The 19126-nt window shown below is 36.5% G+C and overlaps 1 protein-coding gene across 1 annotated transcript in view; it reads right to left on the bottom strand.

Annotated features, from left to right (window-relative positions):
* The window catches only part of SCIN (scinderin), a 1026348-nt gene that overhangs the window by 194035 nt on the left and 813187 nt on the right, over positions 1-19126 (bottom strand). The window contains exon 12 of the mRNA XM_044066756.1: positions 15594-15771. Coding sequence (XP_043922691.1) covers positions 15594-15771 — 178 coding nt within the window. The remainder of the gene's footprint in view (positions 1-15593; positions 15772-19126) is intronic.

Raw genomic sequence — 19126 nt, 5'->3', positions numbered from 1 at the left:
CTGTCCCTTTGCGATAAAAAATGAAATAGATAAACAGTACCTGTGTCCACAAACTCGTATAGTGAACCAAAGCAAACAATTCCTGTATATAACAGAAAAGGCATAGAGACCTGCCTAGATTTCAACAGCTTTTTTGCTCTTCAAAAGACTGAGAATTAAGAGCAGGAATAATCTGCATGTCAACCAAATAGTGCTGGCGATTTCCGTTGTTCAGCAATAGCCCGCCATGATGAAAAAACGCTTTGGTGGTTGAATGACACCAAAAAAGGTTAAATCAAAGTTTCTTCAGTTAGTAGACCAGAAAAGTAAAAAATGACAATAATCCCATGAGTGCACGATCTATCCGATGTCATTCATGACAAAAACCAATGTGATACTAAAATATAAATGTCCAAACAAACAAATAAAGATGGATTTAAACCGCAGAATAACTGCAGTCAGTTTACAGGATCACAGGCCCCCAGCAGGAAGAAAGAGGAAGCGTAACATCAAAAAGGAACTCCTGCACGGTTGGAAATGCATGGCTCAATTGGAACCAATTGAACAAAATAAGAAAGAGCCAGCATACAGTGACCTGAAAACCTTTATTGGCTAAAAAACCATAAGAAACAACAAAAATTATTGGAATTATTGAGCAGGAATAATCCGCATGTCAACCAAATAGTGCTGGCGATTTCCGTTGTTCAGCAATAGCCCGCCATGATGAAAAAATGCTTTGGTGGTTGAATGATGCCAAAAAAGGTTAAATCAAAGTTTCTTCAGTTAGTAGACCAGAAAAGTAAAAAATGACAATAATCCCATGAGTGCACGATCTATCCGATGTCATTCACGACAAAAACCAATGTGATACTAAAATATAAATGTCCAAACAAACAAATAAAGATGGATTTAAACCGCAGAATAACTGCAGTCAGTTTACAGGATCACAGGCCCCCAGCAGGAAGAAAGAGGAAGCATAACATCAAAAAGGAACTCCTGCATGGTTGGAAATGCATGGCTCAATTGGAACCAATTTAACAAAACAAGAAAGAGCCAGCATACAGTGACCTGAAAACCTTTACTGGCTAAAAAAACATAAGAAACAACAAAAATTACAGACCAGTTTCGGCCGGATCAAATCACAGCCTTCATCAGTGTAAAAACAGAAAAAATAATTGTTGAGCCTTAAATAAACCCAGATCCAATAAGACAGGGTGGCACTCTATTTTAAATACTAAGGAGAAGAAATGGATTGTGAAACTGGGTGGATTATTCCCACCTGGTTTGAATGATCATTTTTGACACAACCAATGAGATTGTAGATGGGTTTATTTAAGGCTCAACAATTATTTTTTCTGTTTTTACACTGATGAAGGCTGTGATTTGATCCGTCCGAAACCGGTCTGTAATTTTTGTTTTTTCTTATGGTTTTTTAGCCAATAAAGGTTTTCAGGTCACTGTATGCTGGCTCTTTCTTGTTTTGTTCAATTGGTTCCAATTGAGCCGTGCATTTCCAACCATGCAGGAGTTCCTTTTTGATGTTAGTATAGGATTATACATTTACAGGAAATGCTTATGACTAATGGTAATAACTGTAAGGATACTAAAACACCATACTAAATCCTAGCAAATAGATGTATGAATAATTTTGATTGAACTATAATTACTTTGCATTTAATATGTTGATTTCCTTATTGTATCCTAGATATTATTTATATTTCAGATGTCATGTTTTCAGTTATTATAAAGTTGTGTCTTTTAGAATATTAGCACTTTATGACAGGGAAAGAGCTCAGTAATATCTATGACTTGTGATAACACAACAAACAAGTTATGAGTTTCAGTATTACCCTAGTACTATGGTAGATATTTACAGCTATCTCTATCTTAATTTTGTCTTTGAGTCATTCACTTTTAAGACCTGTTATCCACAGTAAGTTGTATATAAATAATAGTTTTTACTAATTTTTGTCATTCTAACTGATGCCAGTTAATTATTATTGATTTTAGTCAGTTATTTAAACATCTGCTATTCCAAAAGTTTAGGAGTTAATTAAGGACAAATATGTTATATGGAATATTTCTAAAAATCTATGTTAACATCTTTTGGGAATGACACACACTCACTATGTGCTAACACCCAATTCTCGTGAAGTTTTTATTTAGTGGGAGTTTGTCATGATAAGATTTATTAGGAGGGCAAGTAAATACAAATGCTAAATCATTCTTTGATTTGTTCTGCCATTTTGAAGTTTTTATTAGAACTAATACAGATGACATGCTTAGGTATTTTGGGTAACCATTTAGATTGTTAATAAATCTAATGTTTCCTTAGTCTATTAAGCACTAAATTCAGATTATATGTATCCTAATATGTCTCTTGCTTCCTTAGTGAGTAATTACTGTATAAATGTTTAATGCTTCTAATAATAGTGTATGTAACTCATCTCTAAAACCTAACTGGAGTTAATATCTGATTAGTTGTATATCACTACTAGTTTCTCTTAATTTATAATATACTCTCCATTTTTTACTTTGTTTTCATGGGCTCGAACCAACAAAGGTTGATGGTTGGGATAGGTAGTCTAGCAGATTTAGTTTTGTTTGCTAGACTAGAAATGTATCTCATTCCATGTATAGGGTGTATTAAAGTTTATATCAGAGTGAAATATGCTAATTTTTTGTTATTTAACTGTTTTTCTAGTTTTGAAATGCTTGTTTTACTTTTATCTTTCATGGGGAAAGTTATTTGGATTGAGATAAATAGAAATACCTCAACTGATATTCTATTGTCTATTCAGGAAGAGTATTATGTATACAGGATTCTATTAATACCAGTTCCTTTATAATTTATCTTTAAAGAATTCTGATATGGATTTAACTTTGATATCCTTAAATGCTAATGGCTAAAACAACCCATATAAGAGAGTCAACCTACTAAGGTATCTTAAACTAAACAAGGCTCAAGTAGTTTTTCTCCAAGAGACATACTTTAAACTAAATGACAAATTTATGTGGGACCCTAAGGAATATACAATACTTGATCAATCTTCTTATAAAAATAAGACCAGAGGAGTAAAACTTCCATGGAAAAATACTTTCTTAAATCCCCAAATCATTTACAAACATGTAGATAATGATGGACTCATGGCCTTAGTTATACTTAAGTTTAATAATAGAATTTGGACCCTGGTTAATGTATACTGGTTCCTGGGTATGGGGGTTGGACTAGCTAAGAAACACTTAGAATTTATTACAACTACTTCCAAAGGTAATATTATACAGGAGGTGATTTCAATTGTATCACAGATATTAGAGGCACTACCAATAGGAAATCACCTAGACTATTGTCCTCCGCCAAACAGTTAAAAATATGGACAGAAATGTTTAAATTAAAAGATACCTTTAATGCTTTGGGACCAAATTCTTTGCTATTCTCACACCAGGACTATAGACATGGTACCCAAACTAGAATAGATAAACTGTATATCTCACAAGATCTTTATTCTAAAATCTTGAATTTTTCAATACAACATTGTCCCTTTTAAGATCATAATTCCCTGTTGTTAACAATACTCTTGGAATTCAATCAGTTATTACTTCAAGGATTCCTTCATATATCACAAAAAATAAAGACTTTAAATCTTGGATAACGTCTGAACTTCAGATTTTCTTAAAAGATTAATTATAAACCTGAAGCAAACACAACTATGGTTTGGGATTCTCTTAAGGCCTATCTATATGGTAAAACCATTAGCTGGTACAAAAATAAAATTAAAGAATGGGACTCAGAGTTACTATCAAATAGTATCTCTTAAATCTAATAAAAAACTTAATTGCTACAGATAATAAGAGGAAAACAGAAGAAGCAAATAAGAAATGCAATGAAATATTATCCCATAAAACTAATTTAGCTATGGAAAAACTGAAAATAAATTCTTATGCTACCTTTCCTAAGCATCTTCATAACCTATCTATGAAAGTTTAGATACAATCAAAAATTATTAACAGCAATAGTATCTTTCATGAAGGGAAAAGGAAAAAAAAGTCTCGGACATAGAGGACATTCTGGAGGCTTTTAATTATCATTATGCAGAGCATCATAAAGATAAAATAAGTGCAAATGAATGTGAGAAGTTAGAGAATATAGTTCTCAACATAACAAGAATTCCTGAGGAACGTAAGTTAGATCTACAAAATCCTATTTCTCAAAAGGAAATTCTAAATGGGATTAAAGGAAGTAAGTCTAATAAAGCACCTGAAATAGATGGCTTAATTACTGAAATTTAAAGATTGTTCCCTTCTTCTATAATCTCGCTCCTAAATAAAACCTTTCTTGAAGTTCAAACATTAGCAAATATTCCTCCTTCTTGGAAATATTCTCTAATGTCCCCTATATTATTAACAGGGAATAAGGACCCTAATCATTGCAACTCATATAGACCAATTTCTTTGTTGAATAAAGATTATAAACTATGTATGTCAGTTATGGTCAATAGATTGAAAATACCCATATCTAACATAATTAATGAAGACCAAACTGGTCTCATACATACACAGGATAATGTTAAAAGAGTATTAACTCTGATAGATTACCTCAACAGACGAAACCATGAAGCATTGATTATAGGTCTAGATATTCAAAAGGCCTTTGACTCCTTAAATTGGGGTTGTTTATTTAAAGCCTTACAGTTATTTGATTTTCCCTCCTTTTTTATAACAGTGATAAAGAAAATCTATGAAAATAATCTATCATATGTCATATCAGGTCCCTTTACTTCCAAAGCAATCCAAATCACTAGAGGTACTAGACAAGGATGTCCCATGTCCCCTATCCTATTTGCTCTGGCCATAGAAATACTTGCCATTTTAATACATAATAACTAAAGATAAGAGGTATAAATATATATGACCAATATATTTCTAAAATAATGATGTTTGCTGATGATGTCTTACTTACCTTACCCAACTCTGAGGAAGTGTTAGGTGAAGTGGATATAGTAACAACAAATTTCCAAAAAATCTCATGACTTTCCCTCAACAAATCTAAATCACAATATTTACTATTAAATAAAAAAGAACATACATGTTCCAGTTAATCATATTATTGGAAACCAAGTTTCAACTCTAGACTATTTAGGAATAGTCCTAGGCAAGAGAATTCCAATAGAATGTTAAAGGAATGTATTTTACAGCATATGGGTGATATATGGAGAAATGTGCAAAGAAGTGCACTAGCTAAACACATTAATGAATTTCCACAGTATGATTTTAAATGTATGCCTTTGGATATTTACACTCATAGGTTCATAGGTTGGTACTAGGCTATCAGCCCTAGGGCCTATACAAGCCTAGCCATAACAATTCCCTGGCTATTTCTTCCCACATTATTTACTTTCCTGGACCCCTGTCTAGCAGGGCGATTGACGTGATCCCTGGGGTGAATTTCCTTTCTCCCATCCAATTGTCACGGTTCCTCTTGAAGAGGTCCAAAGAGGCACTCTGCTTTACATGTATGGGCAATCTATTCCAGAGTCTGGGGAGTCTCTGGGTCAGAAACCTATACCTCCAGCATGTTTTGTTTATTGTGATGACAAGGTTTAGATCCCTGGAGCATGTAGCTCTGAGGGATTGGGATTTCTTTAAGTGTAGCATGTCCAACAGCTCTGGGTTTGACATGGCCTTGTATGTTAAGCAGAGATCGCCTCTGAGTAGACGATATGCGACAGAGTATAGCTGGAGTCTTTTAAGGCGGTCAGCGTAGGGCATCTGCTTTAGGCCTGTGATTCTTTTAGTGAGGTATTTCTGAGGCCTTTAGAGTTGTTGCAGATGTCTTGAGAGGTACATACCAAATGGGGTGTTGTATTCTATAATGGGTCTAATGAGGGATGAGTACAGTGGGACAATGACCTTCTTTTTTCTGGATGAAAAGCCCTTCGTGATGAGGTGTGCCACATAGAAGGATTTCCTGACTGTTGTGGCGATGTGGTTATCGAAGATGAGACCATTGTCCACCTGTGTCCCTAAGTCTCTTATCACACTTTCTGTGTTTAGTGTACTGCCACCTATATGGTAATTCATGGATACATGTTTTTTCCCAAAGGGGATAACAATACATTTCTTGACATTGAGCTTGAGCCCATGGCTCTGGCATCAAGCATCTGTTTCTGTAAGGCCCTTTTGTAGAGTATCCACATCATTTGGGGATTCAATAATGGCTCCCAGTTTGCAGTCATCTGCAAACTTTGTTAGCCAGAGTCCCTTAGTGTTGACCTGTACTTCAGAGAAGTAGATGCCAAACAAGAGCGGCCCCAGGACTGAACCCTGAGGTACTCCACTTGTCACTTGTCTGGAGCAGGATTTGGAGTCGGCTACTTTTACAGTGTGGGTTCTATCAGTAAGCCATTTAGCAACTCATTGGGTGACATAGGGATTAATGCCCAACTTAGTAAGTTTATGTATGATTCCAGAGTGGGGGATGGTGTCAAAGGCCTTGGCAAGGTCTAGATAGGCTGTGTGGACCACCTTACCCTTGTCCATGGCTCTGGAGACTGATTCAAAGAAGTCAATCAGGTTCAGGAGACAAGATCGGCCCTTCACAAACCCAAACTGGGTGGGGTCCAGTGTTTGAAGGTTGCCAATGTCTTTGTTTATAAGTTCCATGATAATACGCTCCATGGTCTTGCAGATAAGGCTTGTCAGACTGATGGGATGGTAGTTTCCGGGATCCAAGGTGGATCCCCCCTTGTGGATTGGGATAACTGTAGCTCTGCTCCACTCAGTGGGCACGAAACTTGAGGTGAGGCTATGATTAAACATGACACTTAGGTGAGGTGCCAGTTCATATTGTAGTTCATGTAGTACACAGCCCAGGATGTCATCTGGTCCCATGGATGCTGTATTCTTGGCTTTAGAGAGTGTGTTTTGTACCTGTGTGGTCGTTATTACCGGAATTTGGCAATCTTCCGGTATTGAGATGGGCCATTTAGGGGGTGAGAGGGGGGTGAAGTTGGCACTGAATCGATCTGCCAGGATATTGGCAATATCCTTTGGATCAGTATATTTAATGCCATTCTGTTTTAGCTCAGAGCAGATCTGAGCATTGCCATTTAGATTCTTGACATAGTTATAGAATGCTTTGTGGTTGTCTTTGGAATCTTTGGCAATTTTATTTTTGTAACTAGCTTTGGAGGATTTTATGAGGCATCTCAGTTTCTTACTGAGGCTAGTAAGGGAGTTTTTGCATCCTGGGATTTTCCTCTTTTCTGCAAAAGTTTCTTCCTTTTGTTGTAAAGTTTGTTTATGGCAGGGGACCACCAGATTGGCTTCCTTTTTTTGGATGAGAGCATTTTGGTTCTATTTGGGATGGCACGATTCATGCATGAGTGGATGTGCTCATACAGTGCCTTAGTGTAGGATTCAGCAGTTGAAATTTCAGTTCCCGTCTGCACGGGTGTCATGAAGTTTGTCACTTCTGACTTGAGTAGCATGAAGTTGGCTTTGGAGAAGTTTTTTATGGTGGTTTCTTTACTGGGGGTGGGGGTGGGATGTGGATGTTAAGGGTGATTAGCTTATGGTCAGACCTGACTAACGAGGGGGTGACCATAGGTATGGAGCATTGATTTCCCATGCTGGTAATGACTAGGTCTAGGATATTGGAGTCCCTGGTGGGACTATGGATTAGTTGATCCAGGGCATTGGAATTTATGAATTCCAAGAACCGTTGCGCAAAGGTGTTGGGACATGAGTAGTTTTCCCAGTTAATGGCAGGGTAGTTAAAATCACCCAGTATTTGGTTGTTTGGTTCTATCTTAATATTTTCCAGTATGTTTAGAAAGGTGTAGTTCACTCCTCCTCCTAGAGGTGGTGATATAAAGAGTACCATAGAAGTTAAAGAAACCCACTGGATAGCTGGTTTGAGAGGTGATGTTCCACCAGGCTTAAATGGTTTTATACCTTTAAAACCTATTTTAAAGGCAGAAAATGTTAATTGGTTAAAAGTTTTAATTAATGTAATTGGTTTCTCAAGTGTATTTATATGCAGACTGATTTTATATGTTTTGTATTGATCTGATGAAGGAGGCATCTCCGAAAGCACTTATCTGTTTACTGCATATTGTTTATTAAATATATGTGCTTTGCCATGGTTGTCCCATTGTTGTTTCTAAAAGTATTTTAACCTGCTTTTTTCTGCACTGGGACTGATTTTCTCCTTGTTGCTGTTTGCCTACTTTATAATACCAGTAGATTGCCAGGCACCCAGTATTACTGCTGCACAGGTTAAAACAGCACTGTCCAAGGCCAAGAATATAACTTCTCTGGGACCTGACTATATCCCCGGTTGTGTTCTACATGAACTACAGAGTGAACTGGCATCTCACTCATGTGCCCTGTTAAATCCCAGCCTCACCTCAGGCTTTTTCCCTACCAAATGGTGCACTGCTACAGTCAACCCTCTCTACAAAGGAGTAGCGATTACAGACCCTGGGAACTATTGCCCCATTAGCCTGATGAGTCAGATATGCAAAGCTATGGAACACATCATCATGGACCTAATAAACAAGGATATAGGGAATCTCCAAACTCTGGATCCCACACAGTTTGGTTTTTTGAAGCGTAGATCATGCCTACCCAACCTGGTCGACTTCTTTGAGTCAGTCACCAGAGCTGTGGATGAAGGCAAGGTGCTTCATACAGCTTACCTTGATCTGGCCAAGGCCTTTGATACCATTCCCCACTCTGGAATCATAGAAAAACTCATTAAGCTAGGTATCAACCAGTATATTACTAGGTGGGTTGGAAACTGGCTCACAGACAGAGCCCACAGTGTGAAAGTAGCTGACTCCAAGTCAGACTGCTGACCAGTCATGAGTGGAGTCCCACAGGGTTCAGTCCTGCATCCTCTCCTATTTGGTATCTACTTCTCTGAAGTCCAGGCCAACATGAAGGGACTCTGGCTGACAAAGTTCACAGATGATTGCAAGTTGGGAGCTATTACTAACTCCCCAAGTGATGTTGACATCCTACAGAAAGGCCTCACTGAGGCCAACAACTGGTGTCAAACCATTGCCTTAAGCTCAATGCCAAAACATATGTCATCATCCCCTTTGGGAAAAACCCAGTTCCCATGAATTACCACATTGATGGTAGTCCACTGAACACAGAAGGTATTATTAGAGATCTGGGAACACAGGTTGACAGGAACCTCTCTTTTGACCACCACATTGCCACTGTGGTCAGAAAGTCCTTCTATGTGGCACATTTCATTACTAAGGGTTTTGCATCCAGGAAGAAAGAGGTCATTGTCTCCCTCTGCTCTTCCCTCTATAGGCCAATCAACGAGTACAATGCCCCATTTGGCATGTACCTCTCTAGACACCTGCAACAACTGGACAGGCCACAAAAGTACCTCACAAAGAGGATCCTAGGCCTTAAACACTTGTCCTATATGGACAGACTCAAAAAACACCAACTATTCTCTGTCTCATATCGCCTACTTACAGGCAATCTCTGCTTGACTTAGAAAGCCATGTCTGATCCAACTCTGTTAGAAATGCTACATCTAAAGAAATCTGAATCCCTCCACACCACACACTCCCGAGACCTCTAGCGCATTACCACAATCAACGAAACATGCTGGAGGAACAGGTTCATGACCCTGAGACTGCCCATGCTATGGAATAGACTTCCCATACATGTCAAACAAAGCACCTCACTGGCCCTCTTCAAGAGAAATCTTGATGAGTGGATGATAGAAAATTCACCCCAGGGATCACTCCAGTGGCTTTACTTGACAGAGGCACTGGGAACTAAGGTTGGGTGACATGATGCCAGGGTATTCTTATGGGTTAGGTTTGTAAAGGTTCCAGGGCCATCAGCCTAGTACACACCTATGAACCTATGAACCTAAAACAAAGATAGTTACAGACCTGAATGACAAATTAAAATGTTTTAGAAATTATTATGATGAGATCAACAAATCAGAATCAATTTTAATCAACAATAATCTTATAGAGGGATTTTAAAAGATAATATAGAATGAAAGCTATCAAAAGAACAAATACTTAAAATGGATAGGCCCTTCTCCTTTAAAGAATTAAAAGAACAAATTAAAAATATAAACATTGACAAAGCACCAGGACTAGATGGGATAATTCCAGAATTTACAAACTATTGCCTGATAACACTCTAAAAATCTTGCTAAACACATTTGAAGAAGTTAAGAATACATCTAATCTACCTCTCTCTTGAAAATATCCCCACTATTTCCCCCATATTAAAACCAAACTATGATCTAGTTTCTTGTTCATTTTATTGTCCTATATCTCTTTTAAATGTAGATTATAAGGTATTCTTGTTGATCTTAGCTAAGAGATTAAACTCAGTACTTGCTTGCTTAATAAAAGAAGATCAAACTGGCTTTATAATTAATAGGAAAGCACATGACAATTTCTTTAGGTTATTTTCTTTGATTGACATTGCGAATAAAAACAAGAATGAATTATCGATATTAAACCTAGACATAAACAAAGCATTTGATTCAATAAACTGGTCCTATGTGTTTAGAACATTAAGAGAATATAACTTTTCTAATGAATTCATAGAACTAATTAATAATATTTATGCTAACTCAAAATCTTATGTAAAGATAGGCACTTTTATATCTAGTCCCTTTAAAATTTTAAAAGTAACAAAACTAGGATGTCCACTATCCCCTTTATTATTTGCACTTGCAATAGAGCATTTTGCTAACTTCATAAGGCATAAAATAAATATAAAAGGTTATAAATTAAATTAAAATCTTTCCCCTAAAATCCATTCGTTTGCTGATATTTTAATTACTAGTAGAAATGTTGAAGCATCTTTAGAACAGTTAATACAATATATAGATTACTTTGAAAAACTGTCAGAGCTAATATTCAATCAAAATAAAACAAAGACATTGCTAATAAACAAACAGATAACTGATAGGTGACTACATTTAAAAACTTCAACTGGGGAAATTCTCAAAATATATAGGAGCAATCTTTGAATCAACCTATAAGCAATCAACAACAGCAAGTAATCAATACTATAACAAAATTAACAGAAACATGGAACAAATTATTCTTTACTTTTCAGTACAGGCTAATTCTAATTAAAATGATAGTATTGCCAAAGATTTTATACAACATCCAATCATTAATACTCCCCCCATCAAAACAGATTATAAAAAGTTAAACTACATTTTAATAAAGTTCTTGTGGCACACCAAAAAACCTAGAATCTCCCAACTTTGGCATACTTTAGGTTGGAAAGAGGGAAGTATTGCTTATCCTAACATTGAATTGTATATTACATCTATGATTATAAAAGCATTTTGCATGTGGCTATATTCTTCTTTTACCTCATGCTGGAAATCAATTCATAAAACACTGATAACACAAAATAATAAAAATGTAATTGAGCCATTTTTAAATATTGATAGAAATGTATTCTTATGGATTGTAAAATGTTATTTATTGAATGAAAAACACCAATATATCTTTCTTTTCTTTTATGAATCAAATTATTATATTATTTAAAAAACTCATTAATTTAAATTATTTCTGTAAAGATCTATCAATAATGTTATTCCCAATAGCTTAATACCAAAAAAATGCTAGATTTGAAGGAGAATGGGCTTATACATTGGCATCAGTTCTTGTCAGGAAACAAAATACATTCTGCAGATTATTTTCAATTGCAAAATATGGCATAGAAAATAATACTTGGTTAGACTTGCAAACATGTAAAGAATTTATACAAGATAAAATCAAAGTAGCATTCAATACACAAATACTCAGATTCCCAAAATTCTAAACCTTCTATCTAATATCAATAACAAATCATCTAATAATATTTCTTCATTATCAATAGTTTACAAAATCCTAAGAACTGAATTTGTTTTACCTGATAGCTCATTCTGGTCACATTCAACTAAAATTAATAAAGGAGAATTTTCAGATAATAATAAAAAACTAATATTGAAAAAATCAGCAACAACATCTTCCCCATACTGGAAAATATTTACATGGAAATGTATATATAGAAATGTTCTCACACCTCAAAAAATAGCAGTTATATATAAATTCGAAAATACAAAATGTTGGCAATGTGAGATAGACCTTAATGCTGATTGGCAACATATGATAATTGGTTGTAAAATAGTTCTTCCATTTTGGACTGACTTCAGAAACTTTTGTAGCGCATTGTGGTTGGATAAGTGTAACATCTCAGATTTTTTAATATTATACCTGAAATGTTTCCAGTATCAAAAATACCTCTTATTTGGAGTATTTTAGCAATAGCTAGAAAAATCATTACAAAAAACTGGAAAATGAAGACTACTATCTCATTCTATAATGAATTTATCTGTTTAGCAAAATTAGTATGTAATAGAATGAGAACTAAAAATGTGACACATAGATTATTAGCTTGGGAAAAATTATAAAACTTACTAGAAAAATATTATTTTATTGGAAATGTTTTGAATTTTGCTATGAACTTTGTAAATAGTAAGTACATAGATCCATGAGATTGTTAATTATTGTGTAAATGATTATTGTTTTATTTTAAAATCAAATAAAAAGTTTTTAAAATTATGTTCAAAAAAGAATCTAAAAAAGATTGTTTTAAAATGTGAATTTAAACATGATTACTAGCAGTTTTATATGAAAACAAGTAAACTAAGAATACTGATGTTGTAGATAACATATTAATAAGTATGGTATGGGCAACATGGGGTGAGTATGATGAACTGTTATATAATGACATTTGGGATGCAGAGCTGATTATGAAGAAAATGTAGACATGGCTGTAGAGAACATTAATGCTGCATAGTAGTGGAAAAAGAATCCAATTACCTGAAGTCATAGATGACCGGGTTTGTATTATATAATCAAAGACGCAATCCTTTGAATGCATCTTGATTGAACTTGAAAGCATGAAACAGCAAAATAGCGAAATGGCATATAAGCGATTTCTTTCCTAGGAAAGAAATCGCTTGGCCGTCTCCATTACTTTACCATTTTCCTCACTGTAGTGCAATCTCAAAGTTGGTATATTTAAGTAGGGAGGTGTGGGGGTCACAGCCCCCACATCAAGGGGTGTGGTGGGGCAAAGCCCCCCACTTTATTTAATGTTTTGAAGTTTTTATTTTTATTTATTTATTTTTTGTGGAACAGCAATTTTTTTCCCTGAGAAAAATAATTGCTGTTCCGAATGTTTGGGATTGTAAGCTTTCACTTACATGGGGTTGATAAATCAGCGTTTGCTTTTTTAAGCATTCACTGATTTAATATAGACCCAGACAGCTTTAGGCATAGGCCAACTAGGTGGCTGTCTAGGGTGCCAATGTAGCAGGGGTGCTTTTCCAGTATTTCTTTTATTTTTTTGTAGTAATGAAATAGTTTCTTTAAAAATATATTGAATGAATACAAGAAAAAAATTGAAAAATAAGTGGGGAAAAAGGAAGAAAAAAGTAATCTATATGGTATAAGTAGACCAGGATGGGGGCACTGGGAGGTGTGTGCCTGGGAGGCTGTGAATCCCTTTTGCCTAGGGCAACAGTTGACCAAAGGCTGACCCTGCCTGAGGTGGTAAGGAATCCACAGCCTTATGATCTTCCCAGCACCAAAGACAAGAGTGCAACTTGTTTGAGCCATTGACAGTAGCATATGATATATGATCTTAACATATGTATGTGAATAAAACAGGAATGCCTACAATGTGTAAAATTCAAAATAAAAATGTTTATTAGGGGAGCAAGTCACCCTCCACCACCTTTATCTCTTCTACTTAAGATATTCCCATTCCAAGATTACTTCAATTTATAGACAGACTGATTATTCTTAGAATATGAAAATAATGATTACTCTTTCTTCATTACCTGAGAGAAGGATGGTTATTAACATTTTGAGCAGAAACACATTGTTACATTAAGATGTGAATACTGACATTTCAGTCGAGTACCACCCTAAGCCAACAATACTCATGTATTTAGAAAATGAGCAAATACAGTTCAAGCGAGAAGATAAACCAATACACTATGACATCAGTCTCTCTATTGTACATGTTGCTTAAGTAGCAAGTTCACATATTCTTTTCCATGGTATAGTTCATGGCTCTCCATTTTGAAACTTCAGTATTAATCCTTCCAAGGATTGCCCTGCAACACCCTGCAAAAACAGTAGCACCCTGTACTTTGGTTGTGATCCTCTAAAGAGCTCAGAAGCATATAGAAAGAAGTGCCACAGATGTAATGATACATTTTGTGTCAGTAATCTGCAGATGATTCAGGGTAGATGTAGAAAACATTATGTGGACCTATTCTGCCATACTGTTCTTCATAAATACTCCTTTTCATAACAGCCAATAGTTAAAAATGAATCACTTGGGTCATTGGTGTTTAGACATAACTTGTTCAAATTTGCTGCACTAACTTGTTATGGACAAGCAAGTCAGAGACCTGGCTTAAATCTAAGCGCAATATGTCTGTTTTGTGGCCTTTTTCTTTCCCATGTTGACCCACTCAAAGGTACTAATTGAATTTGGTTGGCACATGTGTAATGTGATGAATCAGTTTCATCCAAGTGTTTAAGAGCATAATTGCTATAGTAAATTGCAACCAAAATTTCAGACTTGGTGCCACTGTTCATATCGTCAAGAATTTATGTAAAACTACTGTATTCTGTGGTTTTACCATTCAGTCTGTGATTCGACCAGTCCTTATATTTGCATGATAAACAAGGGCACTGCAAGGCCAGCAGCCAATAGTACTGCAGTCTGTGTTAATTGGAGTTAGTGACTCGCAGTACATTCAGGTTCATGATAATGTCAAACTTTTGAGATGGCTCTTAATTTCCCTTTCTTTTGTCTTTGGACTGGGGCAAGCTGTCAAGTGTTTGGTCTTTGTTACATAATAGAATGTAACATGTTTCTGTGTACTAGGACTGTAAAAATGTAAATATAAGACATGTAGATTAAAAAAAACAGTATCTCAAAGGACTGTAGTATGCTTTCAGAAAATGCAGGTAAAAAAACAAAACAGGTTTAAGAAAATTATTAAACTACTGACCACTTTCCTGTATAATCCTGCAATGCATTTACATGCAGTTCAATAGTTTCTTGATTTGTGTGCATATGTGTCAACACTGCATCTAACTTTGTGTGTGTGTATATCGGGGAAGGGGCATCCTTCTTATCCCAAAAACTCTGTTACCTCAAAAAGCTTTTATATTTAATTAAAATGAAATCTTACAAGAATTACTCATTGCATGCACACTGCTTCACAGTTTCATGATGAGTACTATATTTAAATATTGTCTAAGCTATATTTATCTAATTTATATACACAGTACTACTTTTTTGATTCCAGTGAGTGTGATTGTATATGCTTTTGTATGTGCATCCATGCTTCCAAGCAATTTTTCTTTACAGAATAAAAATGCCAGTGATCATACTTTATGATTTGTTGAATTTTGTAGGAACAATCACATTTATTCTTGCCTGCTGAATATGCTGGCATAGTAACATGTCTCATTACTTGCTCTATAATGGCAAATTCATACATAGCCCTCCCTGTAACAACTGACCTATTTCTTCTCCTTCTGGCATGCTGATAGTGTGTATATTCAACAGATCAGTCAGATATTTGGCTCCCTTCTCTTCTTCTTGGCTGGCTCCTTTGCCTACCCAGGTATAACTCTTCTTTTTCGGCAGCTGAAGAACAAACACATCATTGGAGTTCAAGGATTTTGCATCTACATCCACCTGAGGAAAAAAAACAAAAAAAGAGACTGATTTTATTTAACTACAAAATACAGTACAAACAGCTTCCAATTAGGCATGCATTTTTTGGTTTAAATAGATCAGAATCATTTAGCAAATGTATATCCTTTTCAGAAATGGTTTAGGAGTAATGCCTTGGTAAATTGTTTTTGATTCTTACAGTATATAATTGCTGGTTGATGGAGGAAAATCCAAGATTGTGGGTTAGAGCACAATTATGTAGGAAGACGTTCACTAGTCTAATAATTGTCTCAAACCTGATTTCTTATCAAGTATTTAAAAAATGCACCAAGATGTTATGTACTACTGGTGTTTAAATCTGCAATTCTTATTTTTACATTTCCTGAGGACACCAGAGTCCAAGTAAACAGAAGCACATTATTAAAAGTATGAGGTGTGGAGTGAATATAATTCTTTTATATATTCATATCTACATCTATCTATGATTACTAGTAATAATTCTAAACACTCAAATGTTCTAAAAGATCAAAACACAAAACAATAAAAAAAAACTACTGTAAGCAGGGGGACAAGCCCTCTCATCACCACTTCCTGTTAGTTATATAAACCAAATCAGAGATTACACAAAAAAAGTTAAGAGAACAGATTTCTGCTAGTCCCATTACTGCAACCTTGCACACACAGAAAGTGGCAATACCCAAAACTAAGAGACTTCAGTTCTTTAGCCTGCAAAAGCAATGTTCTGTATTCTTAATGTTCCACTAAATGAACTGCAATCATACACACAGATATATAAATGTATCTATCTATATATTGATAGACAGATGTATATATGTGTGCGTGTATGCATGCATTTCTTTAACTGTGTGTTCTATATGGAAAAATGTAGAATGGGTCTTTCAGAACTGGAAAAGGGACTTGGTTTATAGGAATCCTTCCAACAATAAAGCCAGGCATCTTTGGTATTGCATAAAAACAGATTGCCTATTCACAGAAAACAAGGAAGGTAGTTCCCCATTCAGGCTCAAGTATGGGTAAATCAGGGGCTTTAAACAAAGGTCCAAGATTTGTGGTATTAGGGCTCATTAGGGCTCATTGTGGATATCACCTGAGACTAGTTCAGGGAGGACAAACTATAATTCAACATCTGAATAAGATATGGGTAGGGTGGAAAAACTGTTTGGACTTTACAATGATTTTACATTGACTGCAAAGCCTTATGTTAAGGAACTGTTCACAGTGTGTAAAGCAAGCATAAAGCTAAGTATGTTATTTGATCATGTCTACTGTTTTTTATTATAGTGAACTTGAGTATTTAATGAACATATGCATCTGGTCTGTTTTCAGATGTACACTGATGATGTGAGCAGATGTAGTAAGACCAAAGACCTGACAGTATACCATCCCTCATCATACCGCTGTGCCAAGTGCACAACCTATTTGAGCTAATATTTCTTGGAGGAGTTTATAAGTAGAAATGTTTTGCTGCTTTCTCTGATTTTTATTTTGGGTGTACTTCCTTTTACATACATCCATGAAGGAACTCCATGAAGGAACTCCTGAAAATGCTCATGGAACCCAATACTGATACTGACCAATAGCTTCCCCCAGAAGTATGTATTTCATCATGAAAATGAGCAAGGAGCATATCCTAGAATCCTATCTAATGGTTTTGTGGAATCTGTCACCCAAGAAAACTCAGAAAAAAGCAGATTGGGTGAAAGGCTTGTCATCCCTACTGACAGAAGAAGCTTTGAAACTTATATGGATATGAAAGTGAATAATTACAGACACATTGATAAACTCAAAAAACTAACTCTTACCTAGGATTGGGATAACTTGTAAGTACAAGCTGTAAAGTTCTACCACTGGACTATTAATGGTAACAGATGTAAGAGCTCAAGGCATAGCTTGAAGAATTTTAAAGCTCAGGATGTAGTGAGATCCTATCTTGCCTACATTCTTGACAGATGGGCTCGGAGACAAGAATCGGCTCCGACTCTGCCTATACTAAAGCACAAAGTCTCTTATTGGCTGGGCCAACCCCCTATCCCAGGATGCACCATGCTCAAACCCCCAGATCTCGTTTGCTGCTTCTGAAGTAACGACGTGGTCTCAACTTGGCTGTGGTTAAGTACCCTTTTGTTTTTGGCTTTTAAGGGTCGTTTTTGCTCTTAGCTTTAAAATTTCATAACCAAACAGTTATTTTAATAGCTTTTCTAACCTTGTGATTGATTGTGTTGTTTGTTTCTGTTTGTTGTGTGATTCCTCTTGTTTGGCGGGCTAGGCCCGTTTGAGTTAGAGGGCCTTTGCCCTATCTCTTTGAGCATTTTAGTTAGAGCTCTACCCTTCCCATCCTTGTGTTTTGGGTGATTGTAGTATGTCTACTAAGGAAAGAGAACATAAGCCGTCCGGCTTCAAAAAATGTTCAAAATGTGGCTATAAAATGTCCTTAACAGATGGCCATGCCATCTGTGTATATTGCTTAGGGGCTATACACTTGCAAGAGTCTTGCAGTGTTTGCCATGCTTTTTCCTCTCGTGCGTTACAGGAGAGGAAAAATAAGTTGATTTTAAGAGGTTTAATAAGACCTGCTTTTGAGGAGGCTATTTCTTCCCCCTCTTCCAAGCCCAAGAAAAAGAAGTCTTTGGCTCCATCAAGTCCGTCGGAGCCACCAGAGAAAAGAGCCAAATCCTTGTCCTCTTCCTCGGCTCCACTGCCTTTGGAGCCACAGGAAATAGGATCCATGTTGGGGTCATCTTCCTCGGCTCCATTGGTCTTGGAGCCAAAGAATAGGGACCTCGAAAATGAGTTTGCCTCGGCTCCATTGGCATTGGAGCCACAGGTGAGAATTTCGGCTCCAGGGTCGGCTCCAGGGTCAGCTCCTGAACCATCGGCACCAAGGGGCATCTCGTGCTGGTCCACTCCTCCTCGGCTCCGACTCTTATGGAGCCGATTAGGAGTCGACATCCTAGTGTTACCTCGGAGCCGATAGGAAGAGTTTATCGGCCCCCATCTGTTTCCTCCAGGTCCTCCAGACTTTCAGACTCAGATTTAGATAGGGTGGTCCAGAGGCTCCTTCAGTCACCTGTTTTATCCAAATTGTTTTCGGATCCAGCCCAAAGGTCAGAGCCAGCCCTTTCGATACTGTCCTTTCCTCCTCTGACAACCTTGGTGTCATCAGAGATGGAGCTCGCAGAGTCGGGTGAAGCCCCTGAGATGGTTTTGAGACCCACTGCTAGTCTGTCGGCACTGTCTTCAACCCCAACCCCTTCTGTTCCTTCCAGGGGTTTCGGCTTTCAGGTGTCCTCGGCCGAGCCCGAGGGGGATTTGTCGGGGCCTCTACTTTCAGCCCCAAGTATCCCACTTGGTGCCT

Source organism: Protopterus annectens, chromosome 3.part1 (genome assembly GCF_019279795.1).
Source record: "Protopterus annectens isolate FY-2018-M chromosome 3.part1, PAN1.0, whole genome shotgun sequence".
Classification (NCBI taxonomy): domain Eukaryota; kingdom Metazoa; phylum Chordata; order Ceratodontiformes; family Protopteridae; genus Protopterus; species Protopterus annectens.
The sequence above is the reverse complement of the archived record's forward strand: the minus strand, read 5'-3'. Positions and strand labels throughout refer to the sequence as shown.